A 25,796-nucleotide genomic window follows, 5' to 3' on the forward strand; every position below is an offset into this window, starting at 1 on the left:
AATATAAAGGGCTACTAGACCACATCATTTGAGAAATAAAACATTTGTTGAGCGTTGGTGTACCGATGTTTATTATATTCAATCACGATTTCCGATTCGCGACTGCAGTTTTAAATTATAAAGACCTAAACGAAATGTCTACCACTTTAGTTATGCATATAGATAATGTCTTAGTTGTTGTTGTGTGTTCCGTGTTGTATCCAGTAAATATAATATATATATTTTTTAGGTATTAATAATTAATTAATTAATAATTATTAATGGTTAGGGTAGGTATATAGTCCTGCATATAGTTGTTAAGCACATTTAGAGGTCATAAAAAACTACTAGAATGAAATACATATCGTTTTGCTTGGGTTACAGTTGCGTTTTTTGAAAAGTTTTTGATTTTTCGATTTTATATTCGTTTTTTTTGCCATTGTAGTCCTGTTTGTAAATACCATACAAAAGTTGTGGTTTCCTCTCCTCGTTACACCCATTTGACTATTTGTACCTTTGACCTGATTTATATATTTTTTACTTTGCTTTGTTTACCCATAAATATAATGTTCTAATACAAATATATATATATTTTGAATATTTCAATTTTCATTTCACTGAATTTTAAAAGAGCACTTTTGTTGAATGTTTTTATTTTTGGAATTTTATATTCTTTGTTATATTATCTGCTCTAAATTTGTATCAAAACAGGATGAAAGAATCAAAAAAACAATTTTGAAACCGCAATGCCTTGGATGACTGGATAATCCTTAAAAAAATATATATATTTTTTTATCTATGGGACGGCAATATGCAATGGACTTTAATTTCGCAAACAAAATAAACAAACTAAGATGAATTTTTGACTAGATTTTGAATTGGTACCAACATTTCTTGGCCTCGACCTTGATTTTAAATATTTCTGAACACGAAAATGTTATTTTCCAAAATGTTTAGCTTTTTTTCGTTCTTTAACTTTATAGATTATGGTATTTAATGCCTAAGTAACTTCCCAACAGAAATTAAGTGTTTGGTTTTCTTATATAAATTGTTAACATTTATTTTCTTAGCCTAAACAATTTTGAAACAATTTTTGTTTGTTTTGGGGGGTATTGAAACACGCATACATTGAAAGCAGCATAACTACAATAAAATACAAATATATGAATATATATCTGATAATCTTTCATTGAATTTAGATATTAGGATGTTGATAAACTGAATCCTTTACAGGATCATACATTTTATAAACATTTAGTTGCACATTACATCGAATAAGTTCTGATCTTATTTGTAGAATCTGCAAGTATATTAGAGTTTATAATATATATGACCTGGTAGGGCAAGTTGTCATCATCTTTATTTCGTTATTCCATTGAAGACTTTACATATTTTTATTATTTATGCTTGCTTTTTGTTTTTGCAGCACCCTAAACACAATATCACTCACGCGCTCAGACTTATCCGAATATGCATTTATATTTTTATGTTTTGTTTATGTATGTGTGTGTGTGTAGGTGTATGTGTGTCTGTGTTGGTTAAACAATTTTTCGCCAATCGTCTAGAAAAATAATTCTTAACTTTTCCATTTTAACTTTGTTTCCGTAATTACCTTAATTCATAGACAAAATGAATGTTTTACATTTTAGAATCGACAAAACTTTGAAACTAATTTACATATGAAAATGCTTGTGTGTTCTTTTGGGTGTTTGATGAAACGAAAACTTTATAATGTTTGCTAGTATGGGTGTGTATCTGTGTGGCCTGCCTTGCACATTTTTCTTCATACCCTTTGTATAAATATATAGATATTTTTTGTTTGTTTTTGGTTTGTATAAAATTTTAAACAATTATTTTCTGCAAATTTTGTATTGCATCATTATTTTCTGCATGTCTGAGTATATTCTTAATAGCTTAACAATTATGCTGAAGGGGTAACTCGCTTGGCATTCCACTTGCAATTGTTTTTTGGGGCTCGTGGTCTCGACCATGTCTCCATGTCAGGCGTAAATTGCTTAGAGCAGAAGTCTCGTGAATTCTGCAATTAAAAATAATGAAAGGGAAAGGAATGTTACAAAAAAGTAATTACTAAGGTTTCTATTTCATTTTATGAGGCGTTACATATTACAATCGTTACATATTTTAGCTTAAACTTTACTGTGGCCAGGCCGGTCATCTAGATAGATAACGAACTGCACCCGAAGAATTAAAAATTTTTCGCGAGAGTCCCCTCTGAAAAAATTATATTTTCATTATTGCCACTCGCCCATAACCTTCTATTCCTTAGACAACAGTTAATCGCAATTTCAGTCAATTTGCTGATAAAATTGATAGCAATAAAACAGATTTGTGATGAAGTACCATCTCCCCTGACAATTGAATGACCATCCAACGACCAAAACCTTTTTCAGATGAAAAATAACCCTACTACATAAACTGTCGCCCAGGGCGGGGTAATCACGCCTCCGTTCCCTATGGTTTTTTTTTATGACCTAAAATCCCACGGAGCTGATTCTCCGAAGACGGTGTACGTGTTGCTCCGCTCTGGCCTATCCTCCAATTTTTTCGTCCTTCACCGCAATGCAGTGTCAGCGAAAAAAAATCAAACGCAAAGGCGTTGCGTATACGCAGTGTGTGCTCTATATAGTGTACTGGTCGGATGTCGATATAGTTGATGATGCCGGTGCAAAGTAAATAGACTAAAGTAAAGGCAACGGCATCGAAACCAGCAAAATGAGTAAATAAATTGCAGATGCCAGCAAACAAATGAATGGCATGGGCGAGAAGCGGGCTGGGCCAGTACTTTGCTGAACTGGACTCGATAAGTGCACTCAAAGAAAATTATCTACATAATTATTTAAAAGTGTATTACCTTAGGTGTTGTAAGTAAACACCCTAAAAGACGTTAAGAAAAGAAAACTATTAACTATTAACCGTCAAGCAAGGATGAAAAAAAAACGCAAATTTTTTTCCAAAAACAAGTTATAATATTTTTTTTGACTGTCCTCCAGAGTGGGTGGGTGACATGTCAATGCGTTACAAGGTCAAAGTATCAACCAGCAAGGCGATGGCATATGAACCTAATGATACAAGGGATTCCAAGCCCGGCAAACACACGCACACACCTCTACAAGAGGGAAAATACAAAAAAAAAAAAAACAAAGCATACATACGGGCTGAGAGGACACTCGAGTCTCTGTTAGTGGTTGTATGTGTGTGTTTGTGTTTGTATTTGTGCATGTCCCCGTATTAGTTTAAGTTTATTAAACCAATTTAATGCCACGCAAGGGAATTCTGTGCTGCCTTTTTTGCTGTAAGTGCAGAATTACAAAGGACAGGAGGATCCTGAGGTAAACCTCAGTGCCTAGAGCTCTTATTCCACTTCATTCAAGGTCAACTGCATTATAGTCTCTTGCTATATTTTTTGTTTATTTTTCTTAAACTACTTACATTGGCTCAGCCGAAAAGTTTTTTATGTCTGAAAGACCCGTAGACTTTTTTGGCTTTTCTGCGTGAGGGCGACTTTGAGATACCTTATAATTATCCTTTTAAATGGAGAATCTTTTGAACTGATTGGCCCTATAGAAAAGTTTTCTAAAGATCACTAGAGGGCTTAATCACCTAAGACCTAGGGCATGCTAATTTGCTAGTAAGTGCTGGGCATAAAAACTTTTACGAGTAAACAAACAAGTTAACCTTCTGTCGTTTTAGGTGAACCATTCCTCCTGTTGGCATTACTCAGGGTTAATAAACTTTATTGTCGCCGTGTTTGTCTGGCTGATTTATGGGCGTAGCATTTTCGGTGCGATGGACAAATATTGACGCGGGAGGTTGCCATATTTTATGCTACCACTTGATTAACTTAACGCTCAGACAGCCACAGCTGCAGTTGAATCTGAGAAAGCATATGCGTCCTTGTGGCTTTTTTATGAGGGCTCTTGCAAATAAAATTAAACAGAACATTTACTTTTTGAAGCAACAAGGTCAGTACTCCTTACATAAACATTTAAAAAAATAATTTCAATTCAGTTCAATTTCTCTCTTATTTCTCTGGTATACATGCATGTCCTTCCGCTTGGACGCCTGCGTCAGCAGTGTCCTTTGTCTGCGGCTGCACTCACCCTCGTAATTGATGCGGCCATCCTGATCCAAGTCGGCGATGGCCAGGAGCTGCTCCAGCTGCGCCTCGTTCAAGGGCTCCCCAATCATCTCCATGGCGGTCTGCAGCTCGTCGCGAGTTATAAATCCATTACCATCACGATCGAATACTCTAAGGATAAAATGTGATGCCAGAGATTCTAGATAGTTATGGGATCTAAGCACAAGGACTCACCTAAATGCGGCTATCAAGTCCTCGGTGACATCATCGGCCTCGTCCGCCGGCTTGCTGTTGCTGGCGCTCTCCTCATGTTGCTGCTGCTCATCCCGCAGGGCTTGGATCCTGCCAACCCATTGCAGGAACTCGGCCTCGTTGATTAAGCCATTGCCTGTAAGCGGAAGACCAGAGGAGGAGCGTGAAAGTAAAGTGAAAAACAAAGTTGCCAAGAAAACAAAAAACAAAAGCAAAATCTGGAAAAAATACGCTGAAAATATAGTTAAAATAAACCCCATAATTCTGGAGCTTCTTAAAAGGAAAATATGTTAATTTCGCACAATTTTAATCCGTAACAACACAATTACCCATTAAATAGTATTATAGTTTTAATCCTTTAGAAAATTCCCTATTATCCGCCTCACCTAAAGCTGGAAACATTTTCACTAAAAAGTGTTGGCAAATAAAAAAAAGATATATATAAAATGAAATGCATTTCTGCATTGTTGTTGGCCCTTCAGCCCACTCGCTTGGCGAAAATGTTTACACGCCTCAATCCGCCGCAACGAGGACATCCTTTGTTGTTGGCAGGACATGCTCTTTCGGGCTTCCTGCATCTTCGTCGCAATTCAAATGTTGCCTACTTTTGTGCACCCAGGTGGCATTGTCAGAAGCATTTCCGGCTGAGATCTCTCTGGGAAACCATTAACCAAAAAGAAAAAAAAAATAGGAGGAAAAAAATGAACGAAACGAGAAAGAAAACCAAGAAAATCCAAAATCAAAAGCCAGGCTAAGGGAAATTCCTAAGCCGAAGCTGCCAGTGACTGACTCAACTTTCTGCTACTGCCTCTGAAACTTTTATAATTAAACGCAGAAGATATGGCGTTTGGCTCTTCGTCCTTGACCTTCAGAGTACCGAACACAAAAAAAATCCATGATAATAAAAATGGTAACGAACAGTAAAAAAAACACATGAAAACAAGCCGAAAAGAGAACCGTCTCTGTGTGAATGGAAACGAAAATGAAGTTAAAATCTGCGATAATCTAAGCTGGCATAAATTTTGGTAGAAAGCCGCCCCGAAAAGAAGAGAGAAAGGTCTGGCATTTTTTGTATCTATCATTTCTAATTGCAATTTGTTTGACCAAACCGAGATATCATAATTAGAATTGCTAATTTATTTGTGGGTCGCACAAACTTGAAAGACGAGAATAAATACGTAATTTAATTAAATTAAATGTCAATAAAGAACACAAAGTTGGACAAAATTGAATTGTAAATCAGATACATATAATTATTTTGATGCAAAGCTTAAAAACTAGAACCATAGGAAAGAATAGCCATCTGGTAATTACGAAAAATAACTTTTTCTACTTATTTTTTGCGTGGTTGGCATCAAAAACACATTAAGGGTCAAACAACCCGATGGCCATTTTGCATCAATTAAACCAGGCCAAGTCCCCATAAAGTTCCTTGGCCCGAAGCTATTCAGGCTTGATACGAAACTTGATACAAATATTGTTCCATCGTCAACACATCAACATATCAGAATGATTGCTTTGGGTATTTGCTCATATGTTGCACCCCCAACACTGCCAGCCCCAAAAAAAAATGGTCTTGCAGAACCCATTATTGTCATCATGGAGCTCAGCCCGGGCCATGTTCTTGTGCCGTTTTCTAAGCATTTTCCTGCTGATGGTTTTCCTGCTACTCTTGTCGGACTGACATCTGGGTGACATTTGTGTTGGCTGCTTGAAAAATATTTTCATTTGTGCTTAGCGGGTCTCAACCTCGAGAGTCCTCAACCCGCCAGTTGTCATTGGCACAGGATATTGTGGCACAGTCAGGGTTGAAATAATAGCTATGAATAATTATAATTTACTTATTATATATAATTTCTGTCTTCTTTTAGTAGATATTATTCATGCTAATTAAGTTAAAATTTAAATAAAGAATTATTGAATAGATTTTTCCAGCCATTAGTATCTTATACTTGTTCATAACTCTTGTTTAGGTTCTTTCTGGAGATTGTCGGCTTTTCATGTTGGTTTTCCTTTTTTTTCAAATAACATTTCCCAAGTGCCGAGCCCCATACTTGAGAGGCCTTCCTTTGCCTTTCTTCCTATTTTTTTTTAAATACAAAACTAAATGCACATTATCTCTATCTCTCGGCGTCTATCTCCGCCAACGTCTGTGTCTGTCTGCGGAAAGGACAAGTCCAAGGATAATGAAAATGGCTTGCTTATATGTGTGTGTATGTTGATGTTGTCGTTGCCGTTGCCGTTGCCGCCATTGTCATCGCCTGACGTCCTTTTTTTTTTTGCAGCTCTCTTAAAGCTTTATGTGGCATAAGGACATGCCTTGGCATTGCCATCGAGGGCGTTTCTGCCAGCGACTGTTTTGTCGCACATTTCGGTAATGTCCTGCCTTGCGTGCAGCATGTCCTGTGCAGGAGCCGCCACTCCTGTTACATATGTTTCTGCTCACTCGCCTCGTTAAGCAATGAAACGAATTTTCAAGCTTGACCTGCAGTTTGCAAGTTCGTCCTGGCATTGATCGATGCCAGGAGAAAGGACTCTCTAAACTGGAATTTATAGATGTAGTTTGTGCTGGTGGTGTGTGGGTTTCTCCAAAAAGCAACCAACTTAATCAATCAAAGGTGGCGAAATAATTAAATCAAGAATTTTAAACGGCAATGCCACATTTGGGATGCAACTATTTCAATCACAGGACCTAAAAGCTGTTCTGGCCAAGTGACAGAGCCGACAACAGGCATAACAAATGGCCTCTGCGGTGTGGCAGTGCACTACCCTCAGGGGGAGTAGTTGGGTGGGTGGCAGGATGCGCAGGATCTGTGGAGGTGTGTGGCAACAACTTCATGCCAAAGTGTAATCAATTATTGGCCAATGTGGCAAGTTGTCGGCTGGCAGAGGTCACATAACGAGTACAGTGTTACATAATTTTGAATATTTTGTCCCGAATTTTAAATATAATAGTTTAAAGTATAAGGTATATCATTTTAAATGATTATTTTGTTACATATTTTACATATATGTTCCACTCTAGAAAACAGGTACATGGGAACGTCGCTGCTCTCTAATGGCAACAACCGGAAACGGAAGCAATACTGTAAGTGTATTGGTGTGGGAGAGGGGCCCACATGCTTCCTCAATTGTTTGATTGTTGCTTTGCAGTGCAGCGACGTGAACTGAGGACGTCCAATGGATGTGTGTATTTTGGCCACATTTGAGCTTGTAAAACAGGCAATAAACGCTGACTTACACACAGGCACACTTTACACACTCACACACTTTCGAGGGACTGCCTTTGATGGCCAATAAATTACCTGGCAGCTGGCCATTAATTAAATTCAGTCAAAAGGAAGCTCTGCCCCGGCCAACGCTGCGTATGTGCAATGTCTGCTCCTAATGGCAAAATTCTTTCGCCTCAGGAATGCAGTTCAAGGCAGCGATTTTTCAGAGGGGATCTCAGATGAACTTTGAACTTATAACTCCTTCTCTGGCACCTCTTATCTGATGATTTTCATGTCTGTGGCCCATTTCGGGGGCACTTTCTTACATTTTCTCCACTCGCTTTCCCAGCCAGTCAGCAATTTTCGTTTGGATTTTTCGGTGTTGGTATTTTAAGCTGTATTTAACTTTCGGGCCATTTCGAAGGACTTCGGACTTCGAAGGACCTCTGGCTATTGGTTATGCAAAATGTACTTGAAGCCTTGACTCTCTAGAAATTCGATTAGGGCTCCATCTGCAAATGCAAAACGGGTGGCAGAATGGGTGGCTCGGGTCGGGTGGTGTTGCAATTGTTGCGGCTCCGACAGTTGTGGCTAATGTGAAATGTGGTTGCGGGAAACTAATTTAACGCAACACCGAGGCAAAGAGATTCCCTGTGGGCATGGCTTTGACACTTAACAACTGCCTAATAGGCAATTTAATGGCCTACCGGCTGTCGGCCATGGCTTTTATGGGGATTTTAGCGCCTAAAAGCCTAACAGCCTAAAAATCACATCTGTGCGAACATCCTGCTACCGGACAATCGAAATTAATTGCGTTGGAAAGGCCAGCAGTGGCGACAATTATTTTTAAATGCCGCAAAATGTCACCGAACATAAATTGTCAATGTACGGTCTCCTTAAGCGGCAATTGACCCCACAACAAAAATCCAAGAATAAATGGAAAACAGAAGAAAAACCCAAAGCAAAAAACTGTTGCTTGCGTGCGGGTATCCTGCCCCGATAAGGACACGCATAAATAAGTAGAAGAAAAAAGGCTCCGCCAGGTGGTCACTTAGCACTGGACGAATGGCTAAATCAGCGTTTCTTGCCACTCTTGACACTCGGGGAGACCCCGCGACCTCGCGAGTGTCATTGAAGCCCCAGGAATGTTAATGAAGCCATAAAGTGCACGCTTTAAGACACATTCAATCGAAACACTGGCCAAGAAACTGCGGCAGTCTTTGTCTCTGCTGGCCAATTGATGGCATTTCGTGGAAAAGTTGCTGCCACTTTATGGTTGCTTGGTTGCCTCTGATTGGGTTCAAGGACCTGCTTAATATGCATTTCAAAATCCACGAAAAGTTGTGAAGTGGCCATCAAGCGGATATTGGAGATTTTCGCTGAGACTTCGCCAACTTCCAAAGACTCTGAAACTTTGTTCTGGGATATTAAGTTGCGACAATGATACGACCAAAAACCAATATCTAAGAAGAATTTAACTTAATAATATTATATTTATGGTTTTTGGCTGAAAATAATTGGTAAGCCTTTTGAGTTTCAGGTGACAGCTCTTTTTTTGGTTTGAATTCCAAATAACTTCTTATTTGCATTGCCAGAGCCAGCTTTTATTTTGTCTGTCTGGCACATGTTGGTTGCAATGTTAGCTGTCAGCTTACAGGACACAATCATATGGGTGTGTGTGTGTGTGGGTGAGGGCGTGGCTGCAACACTCGTCTCGTCTGCCGGTGGCAGGCATCACTGGAGATGTTTCCCCACCACTCCTCCTGGCCAGTCTGGTGGGGAATGTCAGCAACAGTTGCCCGTTGTTATATGATAAATGTCACTTGCCACCCGCCTTGCCACACGCCCTCCTTGCCACTCATCCTCCCTGCACCACGGATCCTGTACGTGACCGAGTTTAAATTTACAGAATTTGCACTGAGCCGATATCGTTGATAAGAGTTGGCCAATATTTAAATACCTGAAGGACGATTAAGTCAAAATCAAATAGCAATGTCAGTTGGCAAACAAAAATGACCCCAAAAAGGACTCTGTCAAGGCTTATTGTTTGTTTTGTTATTTATACTAACAATGAGGATAAATCGTTCAGTGTACCATATTATTTAAATTACTTTCTACCCATTTAAGGATAAGTCCATTATTGACACGTACACGTTGTGGCCTAGACTACAATTACATTTTAATGGAGGAAATTCAATTTTCTGCCAGCTTGGCCTGATTCAATTTTAATATGCATCGCTTGCTGAGTTTTATGAATGAAAAATAAATTGTCTGAATTTTCAACCTCGTAAGAATGCAACAAACCGGAAGATACAACCCACAGTCCCTGCCTCCCCCCAACATCCTTATTCGGATTAAAAGAAAAATTCTATTACAGCTTCCCTGGACTGTGATGGACTGGGGAATTTCTATAATAAAAATTGCATTTCGTAACGAGTAAATTAAATGGGAAAAGCTTCGGCCGTCACGATGGAAACAAATGAAATTGGCTTAAAGCCATGTCCACTCTCTTAACTCAGTTAAAAGTTGTTAAAATAGACGTTACCCGGGAATTGAATTATTCAATAGGACTTTCTCTGGGGAAATTATCAGCGATTGCTAACATTCAGGGCTAAACTTGATTAAATGCCGGGCATAACCAATCGACGACATGCCTCGATGGGTTTAATTAACCTTTCCCGACGGCCTCTTTCAACTGCCCCACAACGGCGGTGAATTATTAAAGAGTCGACAAACAAAAACCCCTTCCGAGGGCATAACTGTTGCACTTCCACTGGCTGCCACAGGTTGTCACTGGGATAGGATAGTGGGGTGATGGGCGTTGAAAGGGCCAGTTGAAGTGGCATGTTGCTTTTGCGTTTTTGCTTGTTGGTTGCAGGTTTCTGGTGCAAGTGGCACTTACCTGAGTGGCTGGCCTCACGTATGAGATCGTGTATGATTTCATCACGCACATTAATGCCCAGGTTCTTTAGCATAAACTGCAGCTCGTTGGCAGTGACGCGACCGTCACGATTTCTGTCTAGTAGATCGAATGCTGTGCGTAGGTCTGAAAAATAAATTAAATAAAGCGATTATTATTAAAGTAAAAGATTTCCAAATAGCCACTTATTCCATATACATTTATCAAGTGTTCTGACGAAAAGTCTCATAAACGCTTCTCAGAAACGATTGCTTTAGGCATTTACTTAATATATACCTCAACCCCTTTTCAGTTCTGTGATTTTGCCCGAAAAAAGGAAATTAAGTATTCGCCGTGTGGGCCACATCGGCCTACACAGGCCACATAAGTATTTACATATCAGCAGGACACAAATTGCGTCTTAAGCTCTGGGCCATGTTCCCAACCTCCTTTCCAACAGTATATTTGCCACAAAAAGGGAAAACATACATATTATATATGTTTGTACATTTGGGGAATGGCGAGTCGTAAAAATCAAAGCCAGTTTTTGGGGAAATGCGTGATTTCTTGTGGCGTGTTATTTATTTTACTTTTTTTGCTACTGCATCTGGAAAAGTTATGGAACATGCGAAAAACATTGAAAAACATTACAAATTGTTTATCGCCTGATAGGGTGGAATTTACTTGTTTTTCTCCAGTTTGCCATTTGAATTGTTTGTGGGGCAAAAACAAAAAAAAACGCTGCATGCTTTCAGGCGTTTGCTAAACCCAAGGCGGAAATTGCTGGCTTAAAACTCTTATTCGGAATTTGTGAAAAGTGGTGGGCGGGCCGAGGGCCTTGCACAATAATTAAGGCCTTGCGATGGCCTTCTCTGCGGCACGCCAAGAGCCAAGGAGCAAGAAACCAAGACCTAAACCTCAACACCAGCCATAAAAACCTCTGTCTAGGGTGCGACTCCTCGGCCCCAATGCCAAATCGATCAAACTTGCAATTGGCCTGCCCGAAACAGGCCATAAATACAGCCTTTTAGCCAAAAAACTTGTAATGCTACCAATTGTGCATAACTTTGCGTGCAATTTGTTATGCATAACTTTTTGGGGAATATTGTAATTTTTCAAAGGATACAGTTTTTGATAGACATTGGTAACCTTTAAGAAACTAAATCTATTTTTTATCACCTGATATATACTTCTTAGACTTTAAGGCTTTAATTCCTGGCAGTGCTGTTTTTTTTTTTAAGAAAGAGAACATACAAGAATTGAATGAATTTTAGACCAGAGAAGGAATAGAAAATCCTTTAAAAGCAGTCACCCATTGCGCAGGAAGAATGGAAAAGGGAAAGAAGATATGCGAAAATTGCATGTAAATTGCTTTGGGGCAAAGCCGCTTTCCCGGCCCTCCTGCCTCCTGCCTCTGGCCCTCTTGCCACTCTTTTCCGCCGTATGTAGAGCACTTCCGTTCGCCGTTGCTTTGTTAATACGACCACATACACCCACAGCTATAGAACCATCCCTTTCTCCCAAGAGGGTCCTGCGGGCGGTGCGGTGGTGTGCGATACTTGTATAGTTTGTAATTGCACACGTGTTTATACTTCAAATATTGACACATTGACACCAATATTTCACAGTGCTGTGTCTGCAGCTTGCCAGGATGTGAGGGATGGGATGACAGGTGTCGGGACTGGAACATATTGAGGTTACCGCCTGGTAGCCTATCCTGTCTCGTCCCCGGTGCATTTTATTGGCATCTAGTTAACTCACTGTCGCCGCCTTTCTACACTCCTTCCTCCAAAGCAAATTCAAATTAGTTTTTCATACGAACTTTTACTTTAAAATTGTATCTATTTCTATTTTTTTCTAATTCTAGTTCGAATGGAAAGTTCCTGATACTGTCATTGGGGGAGCGCCCCCTTTGGCAAATAACCAATCTGGACACTGTCGGCACAAAGTGTTGGAATTAGCAATTAGCGAAAGTTTTTAATTGCCTTATTAAATCGAGACAAAGACTAACTTCAGTTGTCAACAACTCACTGCTGGCCTTTCCCCTTTCTCCTTCTGACTTTCCCCGGAAAATTCCCAACATTTCCATGACAAAGTGAAAGTGCGCTGTGGCAAAAAGTTAGCAATCTGTAAGTGTCGCTATAACTAATTGAAAGGACATGTGCAGAGAAAGAAACAATTAAAATAGTTACATAATTTTATATATTTTACCCTCTATAAGAGTTTAGTATCATTATAGTTTCTAATATAGTTTATATGTCTTTTTCAAGACTGATACTATAGCTTCTTCAGATCTCTTGAAATTTTTAGCCAAAACTACTTAAAAGATTCTCTCTCTGTAGAAACCTCCACATATACTCCTTGTCCTGCCAAATGTGAGCCAGTTTCCCCTTATTTGCCGCTGCACTCGAGCAATAAAACTTTTAGCGGGGAAAGTGAATGAAAAACATTTGTTGTTCGTTGTCTGTTTGGGTTTGCCCGTCCGCCGTCTGCCGTCCGCCGTCCGACCCTACATTGCCGTTTATTTTTCCCCGTTGTCAATGAACTTGATAATTGCATTGCATTGCTGAGAATCTCGGCAGACTCTTTAGTGCCTCCCCGGGGTCTCGTTTTTTTGGTAGAAGAAGTGTAATTGAGTTGGAAGCAAACTTGCCGACATCCATACATATAAATTGCACTTGCAGTTCTCCGCTCAGCTCGGCTGTGTCGTAAATAATGCTTAAGAGCGAAAAGTTTTTTAGCTTGGAAAGTTTTTGGTGGAAAACCCACATATATATTGTCGAAAGATTTGCTGCAATAGAAGGAAATGGAAATGGCTATATGCAGAAGCCAAAGTGACCATGAAATGTGGCTTACAACAGCCGCACCCGCGTTCGACTCTGTGGCGGCAGTGCCAAGTTCGGCCATCATTTTTGGCCTTTACCAAGGCTAAGGATATATTTCATAATATTTATAATATTTTCTTGGTTTAACCTTTCAGCTATCTTGATACTTGCGCTATCGGGCTTTAAAATTTAAAGTTCAACCATGACTGTTAATAAATCCAAATCTGAGTATAGCTTGTTTCCATTTTGTATTTTGAATTTCCATGACTATTAATAGCCTGGCAATTGCGATATTAATCCCCTTTTATGTTCCGGCTGAAATTAAATTATCCTGCATAAAGGACGCGGCTGGGACGTTTTGCGCGAGCTTTTCAACACTTCAAACGTGTCAAATTGAAGTGGGCGAGGGCGTTGCTGCGAGGACGTCTATTTGTCACACACATATCAGAGAAGTGGAGAGTGGTTGTGCCAGGATGTGGCACAGGACTCGGAGTTGAAAATGAAGTTGGAAGAGCTAAGGAAAATGAAACTGGGAAATACTATAGTCAGAATTGAAATATCTCTTTTTTTTTGGAAAACCTTTAATTAAGAACCTAGCCTTATAAAAGTAATAATGATAAAAGGAAATAATAAAGGTCTTTGTGGGAGTCCCTACGATAAGATATAATGTATGATAATTCCTCGAAAAATCAGCAAAAGGAAATAATGAAAACAATAACAGCGTAGAAAGTTGTCGTGCTGATTAGATTGGAAATTCCGTTGATTGTGCTGGCCCGTGTATTTGGGTTTGGGCATTTGTTTGATTCGTGTGGGTGGCTGGTAGCTGGTGGCTGGTAGCTGATTTGGCATGACACACGATTCTTTTTGATGATTATAGCAGCCCGCCTGCAGCCACTGTTATAATTTGTATTTTAAACATAGTCAGTAAACAAGCATATTGATTTCCAGAGATAATTGTTTCGCACTCCCCTAGCAACATGCGAGTGTCAGGTGCCTGGTTAGCACTATCGTGGAAATTATAGATAGTTATAAAAAAAAAAGGAAAGACAAAATAGTATTACATGTATTTTATTCAACACAAAATAAAAGAAAATATATTATGTTCCATACTTAGCTCACCTCGCACTTGACTTGCGATTGCTTTGTGATCCATTTTAAGTTTTTTTGCTATTGTTTCTATTTAGTATTAATAGATATAGTGTTTTTGTGTTTTTTTTTTGACGCCTCTGGACGCCTGTTTATTTGTTATTATCGCACTGTTTTTTGCTGCCCGGCAATTATGACTTTTACTTTTTGCGGATGTGTGGTGCTCGCTTGTGTCTCTGTTCACGGGGCGTATGAGTAACGTCTGCGATTTGTTTATCCTCAAAATAGCTTTAAAATATCAGAAATATCCAAGAGGGAAATGAAAATCGGAATGGGGCTTGCCGATAGGAATCATTAACCGAATACTGTTGATCTTGGCAGAACAACGGCAAAAACAATTCAGAAATAATATAATCTTCTTGATTTGGTTTCGTACACTCCCCCCTCTGGTGCTTTAATTGCAATTAATTGCACAAATCATGACCGAATGAGGTCAAATGGCAACGCCACCCCCAATCCCCTCATTTCAGGGTCAGGGCCCATTATTTTGCCATGTGCTGGGGTGCTTTTGTTTTATTTTCCATCAATCCCTCCCAATCAAGTGTCCCGACACTTGTCGGCTTTCTTCAATTTATCGCCCGTCGCTGGCCGAGTTTCCCCAGACCTGATATTTCAATAATTATGCAGCCTGACAGCCATTTCTCTCTTAAGGCCAATAAATACACGTCGGTGGGAATGCAAAGTGAGATTTTATTGGCAGTGCCGAGAGAGCTAACTTGATTACAGAAGTTTCTTCAAGAAGGCAATGCATCAAGGCATCAGATACTATCCTTAAAGTTTAAAGCACTTTGAGCCATTTATTAGTCATTTCTGATAAAGTTATTTTGATTTCACCCTGTCTAGATAACTAATTAGGAACCTGGCCCAACTAATTTCGCCATATCCGACTGCCAGGCTTTTCCCATCGTGAATTATAATATCTGACACCCATCATCAGATAGGAACACTATCCACTATATTGACTCATCCTCGCATTTGTCATCCAATTACCACTCTTGGCATGTGCATAATGCATCGGAAAAGTGTCGAGTGACATAACAGACTCCTTTTGGGTGTCCTGGTTTCAGTTCTTTGGCTTTCGAGTCCTGGCCAGGCCAGGACCAAGACCACGACAGGCTCATCGACTGGCACTTCAAGGACACAAGTTACGCCTCAATTACGCGCACTCAACTCAAAACTATTTGGCGGGGGAGTGTCTTTCGAAACCAAAACAAGAAATTAAACTCGATTTTTGAAATTCTTACAAAGATTATAGCGGTAACTGCTTAGCCAGCAGATGCAAGAAATTAAGAATTAAGAATTTTGATAGGAGTAGAATTAGTGATAGTGAGATAGCGCTACGATAGTGCGGTTATTTGTTAGTTGGCGACAATCCGTCGCAACCGTTATTGTTGGCTAACGCGTCGACTTCGAAACTGAAACTGAAACTGAACGCCATATAACTCGGAGGAACCTCATGAATGGCAGACCCCATTGGCAGCAGCCTCGGGTCCAACCCCCCTTTTGCCCCTGCCCCAATTTACCGCTAGTCGGGAGCCGACAGAGCCTTCGGGATTTTCGCACGAAACCAAGACACGGAGCTTTGGGGGCATCGGCGGAATTTCATTCATCGCCAGGGCAACCAACAATTCTGTTTTGTTTTTGTTGCTGCTTCTGTTTTCATAACGTTCTTCTCCACAGAGCGAAACGGTGGCACAAAAGGAGAAAGAGCGGAGAACCGATGATGCCAAAGGCAAAGAGAGAGAGAGGAGAAAAGTACTGATTGGAATGTTTTTTGGGGTTTTCGCTTTTGACTCTGAATTCACGTGATGGGGTTTGGCGCCTTCTTTTTGAAGGACTTTTTGGGTAATATTTTTTATCTTTTTTTGAATACATATGATCATTTTTTTTGAAGGCCAAGTTACTTTTTACCCGTGCACATTTAAGGTATTATGTATACAGTTTATAATTTAAATTCTTAGGGACCACACATTTTTTAGGGTTCTAACTATCAAATAAGAATATAATAGAATTTTCAATAGTATTGCACAATCATAAAAGTATTATTAAATGAATCATAAAAGTAGTTAATTACATACTAAAAGTTCAAAACAATATTACGTATACGCCATGTTGGAAATATTACGTATACACCCTGTATGCAGCCCCTTAAAAAATATGCATAAAAAAGGAGAAGACTTCCAGTAACCTTGCACTCAACAACAACAAAGCGAAGAGGAAACTGCATTCTGTGCAACGAAGGGGCAATGCACGAAGGTGCACCTCTCTCTATTTATTCTGGCTGGAATTGCACGAAGCCGACTGAGTCTCTCTTTCGTCATGGCCCTCTCGCTTGCACCCATACAGAGGAAGCCCGTTTGTTTGGCTCAGCGAATGTGTGGAACAAAACAAAATGAAGGAAAACGAATACGTTGTTGTTTTTATCGCAGGAATGGCAGAAAGGGAAAGGTAGATGGACACGGGGCATACCTAAGGGTTTATGCAACGGTATCTCTGGATTTTTATGTAATTCTCAATTAAAACGCATTGAGGGCTTATATGATAATGAATATTATTATGCCTATTAGCTTGAAATTTATAATGAAGCAATTGGGAAATTTATTTTCTCTCCTTAGAGTTAACTTCATTAAAAATGTAGGAACAAAGGCATCGGGTTGAAGGAACCCTTTAACAAACGAGCCACAATCCTTTATAAACGTCCTGTTGGCTCTTCCTTTTTTTATCTCTTTGTTTAAAGCATTCCACACAGTTCGTTCAACTCGAATGCAAACAACTTTTTAATGAAAATTAATTACGAAAACTTTGAGGCAGCCAGCAGAATTTAATGCAAGCCGATTGGAAAAATTCCTAGTTAGATAGAGTTCACAATATGTGCAGCTTCCTAACAGGACGATGGCCTTTTCAAAAGGATAAGGACACCGATTCACCAAGAAATGCGAATTACGCCGCAAAAAAACTTTCCCCGGAGGCGTAAATTGTATTAGGCGCCGAATAACTAACTATCTAGGCCCCGAATCCTTCAAAAGGCGTGAAATACAACAAAAAATAGAGAAATAATATGGCGTGGGTGAGACACAAATGAAGTCACGTGCCAACGCCAGAGGGCGCCACCCACGGACTGTGGCCTGACATCGGTTAAGGCGTCGGATTTTAATGCCTAATCACATTCCCAGAGACTTTAATGGCACTGGCAGAAAAACTATAGGCCTAAAAATTAAATTTATTAAATACAGGGCCTAAGTCATATTTGTTCTTGGTTTTAAAGTCTATATTCTAGCAGCTACTTTCTTAAAATCAACCCTGTATATTTTGTATTCCCTGTAATATTTTGCAGTTAAAAAGAATATTACTCCTTTAATATGAAAATGGTTATCTCAACTGCAAGACTTAATATTTGCTTTTTTAATGCCAGCAAATGCATCATAAATTTATCCTTTACGAGGCGATGGCCATTAGAGAAGCGATTCTGGCTTTTTATCTGTGGACTTTTCCCTTTTTTTATGGGCCGTCAAAATGCCCAAGGCCACTCATGTGCACGCGAATGCTCCGGGGAGTAAGTGCAGCTGGATTCCGATTCAATGTCCTGCATTAATATGCAAAAATCAATCCGAGGGCGACTGCCGTCATCAAAATCTTTCATACACAAAACGTGCCCGCTAAACGAGCCCCAAAAAAAAAAGGGGTGTCGGAAGGGTGGGGATGCATAGGAGGTCGGTGGGCAGTGCATGGTTGCTGCTGAGCGGGGTCAAGGACTGAGGCACGCACAGAAGCAGACTACAAAACAATTTTTCATCTTGCTTTGTTATTGAATCCATTTACGTGACCAAATTAGCGCCTTTCATATCGAAATTGTTCTTTGTTTTGGTTTTGAAAATTTTACAGTACATCAATATGGAAATTGCACACAAAGTGTATATTTAAGTATTGACAATAATGAAGATATTTTAAGCCAGATAATCAGCTTAATTTAATAAAATGTGAGAACTTAAAGTGGGTTTGGTTTTTTAAAAGATAGTGGGAAAGTAAATGTTTAAATTAAAAAAAAAAACAAAAGTATCGATATATCTAAATCTTATCTTATTTTAAAGTGATGTTAATAAAGAATCTGGATAAAACTGGCACACAGACTCTGTATTTATTTTCTGGCAGTAAGGAAGATACAGATTTTGAGATCAATAAAAGCCAATTTTTTGATTTTATGATTTTTTGAAAGATCGTAACCAGCTTTCTTAAATCAAATAACAGAAGAAACCCGTATAAATCACTTTTGAAAGTAGAATTGAAATTGTACAGCACAATCGTTCTCATTTTTCACTTTCACTCTCAAATTTTTCTTGGCTAATTGTCTTGCCGCCCATAATTTAGCTCGAGCAGCCGCAGCAAGCCGTGAATTTTGAGGCACAAAAAAAACTGTCAACGTTGTGTAACCATAAATCAAGTGGCAGGCGTGTCCGGGGTCCCTTAAAATCAAAAAAACCAAAAAAAATAAGCATAAATAAATGCAAACTGGCGAAAAAAAAAATAAATGAAAATATTGCTGCCTTTGACTGTCAGGTTCCATCAACGGCAAAGTGGCAACAAATTAACTGCCGAGCCGAAACAAACACGCACCGAAAGAAGCACACACCCACCCACCCACCATCACACACTGGGAAGATAATTTTCCGCGCGATAAGAGAGAAAGAGTAGGGGCTATTCCGGTAGAAAGAGAGGGCCCAATAGACCATACACGTGGCTGCTGCTGACAAACGTTTAATTAGTTCTACAAGTGTGGCGACAAATTGACATTGGCCATGTCCCGCCAAGTTGATTGCTGTTGGCAAATTAGCAATATTTTTGGTTTCCGAACGGGGGTTCGGGCATGTATCGATAACCAGGTGAACGATAACCGGTGACTAAAGTTCGCTTTCTGACCAATTTTCCAAAATAATACTCACACTTATCATCTTTGCTCATATTTGCAAAGCGTTCTGAGGCACAATCGATCGGCTGGTCGTTCTTTTATGATTCTTAGTAGCACTATCAATCAGTCAGTTATTCAATCACTCAATCACTCAGTCAGTCAATCGGTTCATCAATCAATCAATCACTGCTGGGGAGAGACACTCGAGAGGGCACTTCCGACCGCTACATAAGCTGGCGATACTCTGCTAGGGCGCGAAATATAATGCTGCAGGAATGCCAGCGTTACCTCGCGATTTATCTACGAAAACTCCAAGATAATGGCTGGGAATGAAACGGACTAACCCAGAGCCCGGACGTTATGTATTTTTTTTTTTTTTTTCCTATATTGTATTATATTTCATTTGGCCGGGTGATAGCACCACCCCACTCCCACCGCTCCCCGAAGATAACTGACAGAGTTATCAGCTGTAGTGCCCAAATCTGGCTGGGCGGTAGGAGGTAGTGGGTGGTACTGTGGGCGTTACGGGTGTGGGTATGTAGTATGAACAGGGATGGGCCAGCAGCGGGTTGTCTGATTTCATTAAGTTCTATTATATATATGTCGTAATAGTATTTACTCTCGTCTTTATTGCTCATATTATTGTTCTTCTTAATATTGGTCTTATCTTGATTTCATTTGTCTGATTACACGGCTGAGTGAGACAATCAGACAGGCTACAAGTGGGGCCTTAGCCCACAAAAAGAGAGGAACAACTTTTCAATGGGTTGTCTTGATAAGTTGGTAAGATAAAAGTGTAAAACTAGAAGTCGTTTAAGGCTCAAAAGTGGCAAAAATAGACAATTAAAGAGGGCTAGGTTTCTAGATTTTACAAAAATTTGTTCTTAGAGACTTACTATTTATTTTATTAAAATTTCAGTTACCTCTGGGATATACTAAAATTTGTATAAAGTAGGACCCTCCTTGGCCCATGACTCATTCATACGACATTTATGATTGTTTTTCTCGCTACTTTCGTGGCACTTCTGTGGCCTCAAATATTTGCTGGAGATCACTGACTGACATCAATGTCAAATGAAAGTGCCTGCAGCGATTAAAAAGCGACTTGTTTGGCTTGTCAGCCGGAAAATGTGTCACATGAGCGGTGTGGGATCAGTTGGCCAAATAACGACAGCATCTTATCTGATTCGTCTTTCAATGGCAAACACCTTTATAACAAAATCGGGTATGGTGTTGAATTCCCAGAAAACTTGCAGAGCAGGTATCATTATTGCTCTACATATATAAATTGTATATCTCCTTCTATTTTTTTTCTGTTTTCAAAACTTTATGTGTTTGCTAATTGGGCACGTGATATGTGGGTGTCGGGTATCTCATCCGCTCTTTCTATAATTTGTTTTTTTGGCTACTATCGCACCTCAAAAGGAGGCGCGTTAATTAAATTTCAACTCGATTATGGCTATCATGATTAGATTATAGCTACACTAAACTCCTCAAAAAAGTGTATATACCTATCTTTAGTGCACTTGTCCCAAGTCTAAAATTAGTGGCTGAATGCAGAAATTATATTTAGCCGACATGCAAAAGGCGGTCAGAAAATGTCGGCCTAAAAACAGTTTGCACCTTCGCACTCATTGCGTATACGCAGTGTGGGCCTGTTTATCTTTGAGCATAAATTAGCCATAATTATGAATACACAATGCCCGCACAATATATTAACCTATATTTAGCTGGACGGTGTTTTCCGAGAAGATCAGAGGTCACTAGTCGAGGACTTTCTTTGTTTTGTTTGTAAACAATTTTCGCGGTAATTTGTGGTTCGATTTTGGTTACTTACCTTTGATTTCCACCTCTGTGAATGGTTTCTTTTTGACAGACTGCGAAATGGAAAACAAACGAAGCGAAAGTGAAAATCAAATAAATACAGAGACCAGTCAAAATAAACCGATCCGGAATGGGCGAAATAATTATATGTTTACTTACCTTGGTGGCCCGTTTGCCCAGCAAAGCTGTTCCCAGCATCTGAGAAGAAAATCATAAGAACAAAATAAAATTTAAATATAGTATGCTAACTAATTGACTTACGGCCAAGCGAAAATGTTAGTCTAGAACTGTTCAAAAATCCATTGCATACTCTTAAGCGCTGCGGAAATTTTCTAGGTCTCGAGGGGGTGTGTGATATATATTTTTACATTTCGTCTATTAGTGTTTTTATTTTTGACACTCTGTCTATTACGTTGTTATTTTAGCCACTGCTCGCATTTGTTGTTTTTCTGATCTATTTAAATTTTCGAGGAATTCCGAACATCTCAGGCCAACAAAAAAGATCTGGCTAAATGCATTTAGTTAAATCCTAAAGTCAAATACAATGGAACATAAATCTCTTAACTTGGCTCGAATATGAGAGGCTCGAATACACTAATTATTCGATTCAACTTGGCGGGGGGCGAGGAAAGTTTTCGTGATTTTTATTTATTTATTGGCCAATCCAATTACGTAGTCAATGGCAAGAATTTAAACAATTTTTGATTAATTACCGAAACGAACGGGCAATTGGCGAATAAAAATATATATCTACTATATATGTATATGAAAAGATCAAATTTACCAATTTTCGAGAACAAAACAAATTATTAATGCATTTTGCGCCACAGGAAAATGGCACAAGTATATTAATTCTTTTATTTATTTAAACGTGTGTGGTTTTTTGTTAACTTTCCCTTAATTTGGTCTTTTATTTCTTGATAATTACATTTTTAATTACATCTTCAGTAATGAATGAAGGCTATATGGCTTAAATATTTACAACTTGCAACCTTTAATGTATGTTTCTCCCTCTTAATATTCAAGCCAACATAAATGGTAATTGTTATGCCAAAGACACTGCCATGTAAAAAACCTTGGCCCAGGTTAGTTACCTTAATCAAAACTTGGCCAATACAAAGGCAGATGCCAACTTGGCCTGGCTCACGTGCCAAGACGCATAAAATGTAAACAAATTAATAAATTTATAGACAACGAGTTTTTAATGCCCCTTTAATGGCATTTTTCTTTGACACTTTTTTCTCGAATTCACCTGTTTGTCGGATATTATCTGTTTTTATGTTCCTCAAAGCCTTGCCAAAATCATAAATCTATAGCTTGTTTTGCTCAAAATCCAGACAAAATATAATTTTTTTCGGTTGGCGCGTCAATGGGGAATTTTGATGAAGATATATCGAAACTTTGGACCTCATAGAACCATAGAAGCCATAGAAAAGAACTGTGAATAAAAATTCCCATAAGCTAACTGTCTCGATTAGTGTGTGCTCACACGATTATAAAATATACAAATCAGACAAGGTAAAGAAAAAGTTAATAATCGCCATTGTTTATATTGGCAGAGCATATATGCGTCTATTGCGATAAACAATCGACTTTTTAATGTCTTGAAAAGCACTGGTACAGCAATCTTTGTTCGACGAAAGTCTTCAACTGGCTCACATTAAGAAACCATTATGAGACGACACAGAACACGAAAAGCTAATTTACCACCGGAATCTGCATATATCTCAGCATTTCGCAGCATTCACATCCCATTTATGGATGACAGTGTGTTTCTCCACATTAATGATGTGTTTTTGGGCTACAATGTTATAGAAGGCGACAGAGAAGAAATTTTATGACTGCCTACTAAAAGAAAATAGGATGCAATGTTGTGGTACAACTTTATGAGACTCTCGTCTCTATATTCGCTTTGAGATTTATTTTTGTCTGACTTTTCAGCACTTGTCTGGCTTTAATAGGCCGGAGAGGGTTCTACTCAATTTGGGCAAGTTTGTAAAATGAGTAATTATGGGAACTTTGTCTACAAAGGGATTGTTAAAATCAGGAAACAAACTCTTAACTTATAGCCCCTGAGTTTACGGGACTTTAAGCGTTAAGAATATAATTTATGGCCGATCCTACTTTTTGTGTCATGTTCAAAATAAATATTTCACATCCACAAATAAACTGAATTTCATTAAATGGCATTTGGTTAGCCTAAATATTTGGTGAGAGATTTCGTAATTAACAAATACGATCAGCTAATTTCCATATTATGCGACCCTCGCGCAATGTATTACCAATATTGTTATTAAAATTATTTATAGCCCGAGAAGTAGCCCCGAGAAAAGAGAGGGCCACAATTAATATTTGCTCGTCATAAACGGAATAAAAACAAATTTGTGTATATAGCTCGGGCAGCTTTAGTACCTGCCAGACGGAGAACGAAAGTTGTTGGCACCATTGAAAAGCAATTAAGTAAATATTTATACAAATGCGAGCAGGTTTAGTCGATTCCTCTGATTCGTGTCGATCATTAGTTTGTGATGAGGAAGGAATAGGTTTTTTTTTTCGGGTTCATTATCGGGATAATTCTCAACTTACCTTCAGTTGTTGGCGTAGTCCGCTCATTGGGCTCATTCAAAAATCTGATCTGACTAAAAAGGTGTTTCAAACGAGCAAGTGCTGGGTGCCGGTGGCGTATGAGTAATTTTTTTTTTTTTTTTTTTTCGAAAAAAGCAACAAAAAAATATCAAACTTTTGCCTCGGTTGGCCTAGTTTCTATATATGTTTAGTTTTTATCGCTGTATTTACAAGCACTTAAATGTGTATTAACTTGTACTTTTCAGTCTAGTGTTTTAACACTAATTTTTTCCACAAATATAAAGTGTATTTGTGTTTCTTTGTTTGATTTTATTTTCTGTATGGATAAATGTTAACTCTTGTCTAGAGGATTATTGATGATTTGTCACCGTGTTCTTTTGTGTATAATTTCTGAATATATTTCTGTTTGAAAAGCGCGCGCGACTCTGTCGACGATCGTCTCGCCTCGGAATCCCAAACAATATTGAGCATTTTACGCTGCTTCGATGCCAACGAAAAGCTGCCAAAAAAATACAAAAAAAAAAAAAAAAGCGAAAGCCAAAATGAACATGTTGTCGAAGTTCGAGATAGAGCAAAGGCGAAAGGCGAGCGTGAGAGGTATTCTCTCTCCGAGCTATATGTTTTTGAACACATATTTTGAAATCTTGCCTCGTTCTGGGATTGCCATTTTGTTAATTTTAATTTTTTGATTTATCTGCACCGATTTCACAGTGATCTCTCTCACTCTCTCTGTCGTTGTCAACAAGCTCTGCCGGCAAAAATCGAAAATATATATCCGATCTTGTGACGAAGCTATATGTACTCGTATCTAAAGAAAGAACTGTGCCATCAGAAGAAAGCATGGGACAAGCACTTGGCCAAACACGTTTCCCCATATTTGTTTATCAATGCGCCCCAGTGATCATCAGCATACTTTAGCTTAATTAGAAGAAAGTTATTAAAGTGATTAAAGATTATACAAATACCCCAGGTCAGTCACTGAACTTGTAACCTATAATTACCATTATCAGTGAGTGACTTTTCCCTAGATGTTGTAGAAATTGTAGATTCAGTTTTTGTGTGTTTCAAGCAGAAGAAACCGGACCGGGATTGAGATTATTTATGCAATCATTATCAGTTTATAAATGTAGCGGACAGACAGCCAACTTTTACGAGTTATTCATTGAATGCAAATTATTCCTCAATAAAAAAAAAAAATTGCGATAGACTGACAAAACCTTTGACCAAAAATGTGTGCCAAAAAAAAAAAAATCAAGGAAATTATTATGGCTAAGAAATCGGCGTCTCTGGCTCTTTATAGATTTCCAATGTAAATATTTACAATGTTTATTTTTAAACCATATAGGCATATATAATATACATGTTTGTACATCGTGCTGGGTGTATTTCATGTTATGATCGTGCTAGATAAATATTATGAAACTTTGGTGCTGTAGGGTACAATTGCCATTTATTCGGCCAGAACCCGTGATTTACGCCGGAACGGGGAACGTTAGCTTAATAACTGGAAGCGTTCGATCTTAACTGGGTGTTAATGACTCTGGGAACTGAACTCTGACGCTGATATTTTAGCAACTTTAGTTAGTTATCGGCAAACAGGAATGTCGCACTTGGTGGGCTGTGGGCTTAATGACAGTGCTGTGATATCATCGTTGGGTACACAACAGCCCCCCGAGTACTGCCAGGCGGCCAAACGAAGCGTGAAAAGCAACCAAGGTCGAAAGCCAAACAAATTGAACTCTAAACTGTGTAATAGTGCCATGTAACGGAAGCCAGTGCACTTACGGCAAGCGGGTTTGAACTGTTGTCCTCTTGGTCCGAAATCTTGGCCAACACACACACGCACACTCTAACAGCACTATCGCACAACACTCGCCCGAAGAAAGAGTTGCCTGGGCACGCGACCTCTTGACTCTTTTTTTAGAACGACTGCCGCTGCCGCCGACACTTTCTGAACTGTGCAACGATCTCTGGCTGTTGTTCGGTTTATTCGGCGGCCCACTGATCACTCAGCCGCATACATAAATGTCCACTAACGAGACGGGACCAAGCCCAAAAACATCATTATTTG

The 25,796-nt window shown here is 39.0% G+C and overlaps 1 protein-coding gene across 5 annotated transcripts; it reads right to left on the reverse strand.

Annotated features, from left to right (window-relative positions):
* Positions 1 to 47: 47 nt before the first annotated feature.
* On the reverse strand, positions 48 to 25,702 carry LOC6493125 (calcium-binding protein E63-1). 5 transcript variants are annotated; one of them, XM_014908734.3, is made up of 7 exons: positions 25,511 to 25,702; positions 21,299 to 21,337; positions 21,153 to 21,192; positions 10,445 to 10,588; positions 4,313 to 4,466; positions 4,101 to 4,249; positions 48 to 2,017 (listed from the first exon to the last, which is right to left on the reverse strand). In XM_014908734.3, exons 2-7 carry the CDS (start codon positions 21,335 to 21,337, stop codon positions 1,995 to 1,997), a joined length of 549 nt encoding a protein of 182 aa, XP_014764220.1. In that variant the 5' UTR covers positions 25,511 to 25,702; the 3' UTR covers positions 48 to 1,994. The 5 variants fall into 5 exon arrangements, with proteins under 5 accessions (XP_014764220.1, XP_001957095.1, XP_014764222.1 ...); XM_001957059.4 differs by lacking the exon at positions 25,511 to 25,702 and adding an exon at positions 23,726 to 24,219; XM_014908736.3 differs by lacking the exons at positions 21,153 to 21,192; positions 21,299 to 21,337; positions 25,511 to 25,702 and adding exons at positions 14,377 to 14,640; positions 15,657 to 15,833.
* Positions 25,703 to 25,796: the final 94 nt, after the last annotated feature.

This window comes from Drosophila ananassae, chromosome 2R (assembly GCF_017639315.1).
Source record: "Drosophila ananassae strain 14024-0371.13 chromosome 2R, ASM1763931v2, whole genome shotgun sequence".
NCBI classification, from domain to species: Eukaryota; Metazoa; Arthropoda; class Insecta; order Diptera; family Drosophilidae; genus Drosophila; species Drosophila ananassae.